This window comes from Henckelia pumila, chromosome 4 (assembly GCF_033568475.1).
Source record: "Henckelia pumila isolate YLH828 chromosome 4, ASM3356847v2, whole genome shotgun sequence".
Lineage (NCBI taxonomy): Eukaryota > Viridiplantae > Streptophyta > Magnoliopsida > Lamiales > Gesneriaceae > Henckelia > Henckelia pumila.
Window position 1 is genome coordinate 33,703,915 of NC_133123.1, and position 5,438 is coordinate 33,709,352.

Genomic DNA, 5,438 nt, shown 5'->3' on the forward strand with positions numbered 1-5,438 from the left:
TGACGTAATTTTGCATCCCTCAAATATATTCTTTTGCACATGTCAAGAAAAATAATTTTAATTGTGTTGTAATTAACATATGTGAGATCTTAATTAATTTTGACGGTAAATAAAGTATTTTGACAGAGGAACACACAAAATTTGACAAAGGGGGACAAATTTAATTTTCAATTGGTTTAATTAAAACAACGAGTGAAAATGAAAATTAAGGCATTAGATGGAAAATACGGACTCTACTTTTTATTTTTCTGTTTCTAAAAAAATCGTAATAAATATTGTAGCAACCGTACGTAATTTGAATACAATTTTTCTAAAGAGAAAATATTTATGTAAAATCAATGTATTTTTACATATTTTTATTTTGTTTTTTATATAATTAGATTAAAATCGTTTATTATATTTTTTTTTCAAAAAATTTATTGTTTTCATGAAAAAAAAATTCAGTTGTTTTATGATTCAAGTGCGTCTGTTGATGAGAGTAGATTTGTAAAAAAAAAAAAAATGGAAAAAGAAAAACCCACACTCACACTCACATATTGGTGGTACTGTTTCTAAAGGTTTCACACTTAATAAATCGTATATACTAAAATAGTATAGAAGAGTATGTATTTAGCAAAAATATTTATATTAAAAAAAAAATCGAACTCGAATTCAAAGATGAGTTTGTTACTTATTGCTAGTTGAAATTTTGTTTCGAGCTCGAATTCAATCTTTTTTTATGCTACTTTATTCTCGAGTATATAATTCATCATTATTAACATGTTGATCATAAATGCATGAAAAATACTTGTAATTAATACTTAGGAGTTAAGTTGGTAATTATAAAAATGTACACGGGGCTCACACGGGAATTAAAAAGAAAGCGAAGCTTGTGGTACACAAAAGACGCTGGGTTGGGTTGAGATTCTTGATTAATATCAATCATAAAAAGATTTGTCACACCATTATTTCTGCCAACTCCCAAAAGCAAAATGTACGTAGTTTAGAATTTCGGGGGGGTGCATAGTAGTGTGGAGTGAATAGGCCACTGAAGGGGACCTTTTTCTACTATTATTATTATTACGAGAAAATTCATCGAGAGTTTTTTTTTCAATAGATAAATTTTCGAATTAATGTAATAATCAATTAAAATCACGTAGTCAAATAATGTCGACCTTTTTTAATCAATATTTAAGGTATTATTTTGTTCGTGTGATGTGACAATAAATCGTGAATAAAATAAATTAGCAGTGTGATATATGTATATACAATAAATTGAAAGATAAGAAAAACATAAGGTTAAAATATTTATCTTAGAACTTGAACCAAACTCTAGATGAAAAAACGACGTGGAAGCCACAAATTCCTTTATCTTTTACCAGGTAGGTTAAGGTTATGATGCCTTATTTTTGCGCCAAAGTACCGCTTTAGATTGACTTTAAATTCTTTGTGACCACTTACCAGGTTATGCAAGTGTGGAAGTAAAATGAAGCAAAGGTTAACTTATAGGCTAATCATCTACTTTAATTGATCTGTTCCAAATACTATTTGGTCTTCAAATATAATTTTTATAAATTAAAGAAACGCACCCATGAATTTACAATTACTTAATTATAAGGATTAACATTTATTTACATATATCAAATAAAATGAACCATAATTTAAAATATAATATTTGAACAATGTCTACTTTGAGATCGAATGTTTGCCGTTTTACTAATAGTTATATAGAATGAATCTAAAAATCCACTTGAATTCAAGTGAGTAATTTGAAATCATATGTTTGAAATTCATCATTTCGAATCTATCGATCCAAATAATCCAGTTTAAGTGAAAATTATACAATATTTATTATTAGGCCATCATTAAATACTAATTTACTTTGAGAATGAGAGCGAGCTATATCTATTACGTCTCACGTCAATCGCACAAAAAAAATCGTGTGTAACTTTCAAAATGTCCCGAGGATTTTCATTTATAAACTAGTACTATTTTTTTTTTGAAACATGAATTTTCACAAACCCAAAAAAATAACAGTATCGGCAAACAAATTTCATACAAGTGCCCTCTAATCAAATAATTTGCCAATAATTAAAACGAGATCTTACGTTTCGTCTCAATTAAGGCCATGCTGAATTCTTAAACTCAATAAGCCCAGCCCAATTGACAAATCCCTGAATTAGGCCCATTGGTCCCAATCCCTATCTGAACTATTCAGAATCTGCCAAAACAGAGAGAGGAGACAAGAAAACCGAAACTGCTTGGAAATTTTCACGCTCCATGCACAAAGCAAGCAAAGTCAATATCCACGGTTCCGATCCGATTCCCTAATCCCCCCCCACGTGTCCATGCAAACGCCACGTACCCTCCAACCTGCTCTGCTTTCGCTTCTAAAAATCCCCCCCACCAAACCGAGAAGCAGCAGCAAACAAGAAAAATGTTCAAGAAAAGCGTATGTGTTCTGCTTCTTCTTCTTGCGGTTTCGACGCTATTTTCAGCTATCTGTGCTGCGGATGCGAATGCAGTTAGAAGAGGTTCGAATGGCGGCGGCGGTGGCGGCGGGTGGGGTTCGGGGACTCTGGTGAAGAGGAAGGAGAGGAGATTGCTGGTTTCGACGGAGTATGGAGAGATATCGGACGTGAGGATTAGGGATGATGTCAATGGAGGATCGTATCTTCTTCAGTTCTTCACTTTGGAGCCCGATTCCCTCTTCTTGCCTGTCATTCTGCATGCAGATATGGTTTTCTATGTCCACTCAGGTACTTTCTTCATTTCTTTGAGATTATGCATCCATTTGTGAACAATATAGCTATTTTCTAACATCTTGGAGCTAGAAAGATTTTTCATGTTTCATTCCCCACAAAATGTTCGAGATCTCTAGGTTCGTTTTCGATTTTTTTTCTTGATGTTTGTGTACCTTGTGTCAGCGATACAAGGTGTACTCAGACTGTTGAGGGATTATTTCATACACGTTATCATGATAAATCCAAGGGTGATATATGCGAGATCCATTAAAAAGCCATGGACCCTATATTTATTGATAAATATCAACCGTTAATCATTAAATGCATGTCAAAGACAGTGTAGGTACAGATAGGATCTCTTTACCGACTTTGAGACTTGGACTTCAAAAAAAAAAAAATTCCTTTCCAAATGTTTATGATTGATGTATATATGTTGATCTTTTGTCAAAATCCACCATCGCATTCCGCCGTTTTAACTGGTTATTTGAATTAAGGGCGCGGCAAGTTGAGCTGGACGGAGGAAGAGGATCTCAAACGTACCCATATAAAGCAAGGAGATGTCTACAGACTAGAACAAGGATCCGTCTTCTTCGTGCATAGCAGCAACGAAACTGGTGATCAGGCCGAGCCACAAAAGCTTAGGATTCATGCCATTTTCGCTAATTCGGATGAGGACCTGCGCGTAAGATCATGCTTGGCATGCTATATTTTCAATGAAAATCATTCATGTATACTTTTAACTCATGTAACTAATTTCACAGGAACCAGCGACTGGACCATATTCTAGTATCCGAGACGTGATTCTTGGATTCGAGAAGAGAGTTTTACAGGCTACTTTCCAGGTAGCTTGAAACTTGAATTCTTATCCCCACGGATCCAAGAATTTCATTCAGATCATATAGGCCTGATATATTATATTATATGTAAAATGTACATGATTTGAAGGTTTCAGATGAAGTGATTGAAGAGCTAACTAGTGGAACAATGCCACCAGCTATTGTACCTGGCATTACGCGATCCGAATCGGAGAAAACCTCGTGGGAGATAGAGGATCGATACATAACAAGCCTACTTTCTGGCAGAAGTTTCGACATATTCGAATCGAACAAGAAGAAGAAAAAGAAAGAGAGGGCGAAGTTGTTCAATCTCTTGGAAGAGGAGAAAGATTTCGAGAATTGCAACGGCTGGAGCACAACTGTAACAAAGAAGAAGTTGTCTGCACTCAAAGGTTCCAACTTCGGTTTATTCATGGTGAACCTGTCGGAAGTAAGTCGCCTAATTACCATAGAACTATATACTAATACAACTGAGATATCATGAACACAATTGTTGGGTCAAATTGTATTGTATAAACTCCAGCTGTTGATTGGTTCTAATACATAGGGATCGATGATGAGCCCGCATTGGAATCCGATGGCAACTGAGATTACAATAGCATTGCACGGGCAAGGGATGATCCGTGTGGTGTGTTCGAGCCTTAATGATGATGCAGAGTGTCAAAACATGAGGTTTAAGGTTGAGGAAGGTGATGTGTTTTCGGTTCCGAGATTCCATTCGGTGGCTCAAATGGCTTTCAACAACAGTACATTTGTTTTGGTCGGATTTAGCACTTCGACAAAGAAGAACCACCCTCAGTTCTTGGCTGGAAAGGCTTCCATACTCAGAGTTCTGGACAGAGATGTTCTGGCAGCATCATTCAACAGCACAAAAGAGACTATCGACCAGTTCGTGGCTTCCGAAAATGATTCGGTTATCTTGAAATGTACCTCTTGTGCCGAGGAAGAATACTGGAAAATGGGAGAAGGTGGGGAAAGGGAGAGGGAACAAGAACAAGAAGAAGAACAAGAGGAAGAAGAAGAGAGACAAAGAGAGAAGAGAGAACAAGAGGAAGAAAGGGAAAGAGAGAGGGAGAGGGAAAGAGAGGAAGGAGGAGATGAAGAAGGGCCTGGTGAAGGCGGTGGCGAAACACCGTTAGGTCCCGAAGAGCACGGCAGCGGAGGAGGTGGCGAAACTCGGTCAGGTCCCGAAAACCAGGAGGGTAAGAGGATTCTGAGGATTAGATTGACTAGGGGCTAAATTTTCGACATATCTAGCTCGTGTCTTTTTTAAGTCGATCATATGTTAAAATGAGGTTCTATGTTATCTTTCTTTGTTATTTCATGTGTTTAGTCTCTGTAATAAGGCTTGGCTTGCTTTTGAGGCAAACTCTCCGCTTGTAAAGTTTGGTTTATTTGAGATTTTATGTGTTGTACGTCCAAAGAAACCGAAGAACCGATGTTTTTTGGTATTTCAGTTGGCCTTGCATGAATCCACTTTTCAGAACAGTCTTTTCCAAGTGAAAGTCCAAGGTTATTTTATGGGTTATCCAATTAACAAACGGGCAAAAGAAATTTAATGAATTGACCAAGTAACTCGGAACGGCCTAATTTTTTGCGATAAATTTGATCGAATGAAAACGTGATTATGATTAAATTAAGGGATGATTGAGTCGATACACATCGCATAAATTTGTTGATTATCTAAATAAGTCAAGTTAATTTTGTGCAATGGATTTATAAAAAAAAAATATTGGAAGAAACAATCGTTCATGTCTAAATCAATTCGGACAAATGATAGCAAAACTTCCAGTTAGTCAGAATCGGGCTAGTCAAATTACAGTTGGTATTTAAAGTTCTCAAAATTAACTTTAAATTAGTGGCTTTTGAGTTTTAACAC

At 35.9% G+C, this 5,438-nt stretch overlaps 1 protein-coding gene across 1 annotated transcript; it reads left to right on the forward strand.

The window, feature by feature from the left end:
- The first annotated feature begins 2,348 nt into the window (after positions 1 to 2,348).
- LOC140860806 (vicilin-like seed storage protein At4g36700) lies at positions 2,349 to 4,799 on the forward strand. The gene is made up of 5 exons (XM_073263811.1): positions 2,349 to 2,738; positions 3,218 to 3,405; positions 3,485 to 3,565; positions 3,669 to 3,989; positions 4,107 to 4,799. Exons 1-5 carry the CDS (start codon positions 2,417 to 2,419, stop codon positions 4,797 to 4,799), a joined length of 1,605 nt encoding a protein of 534 aa, XP_073119912.1. The 5' UTR covers positions 2,349 to 2,416.
- The last annotated feature ends 639 nt before the right edge of the window (positions 4,800 to 5,438 follow it).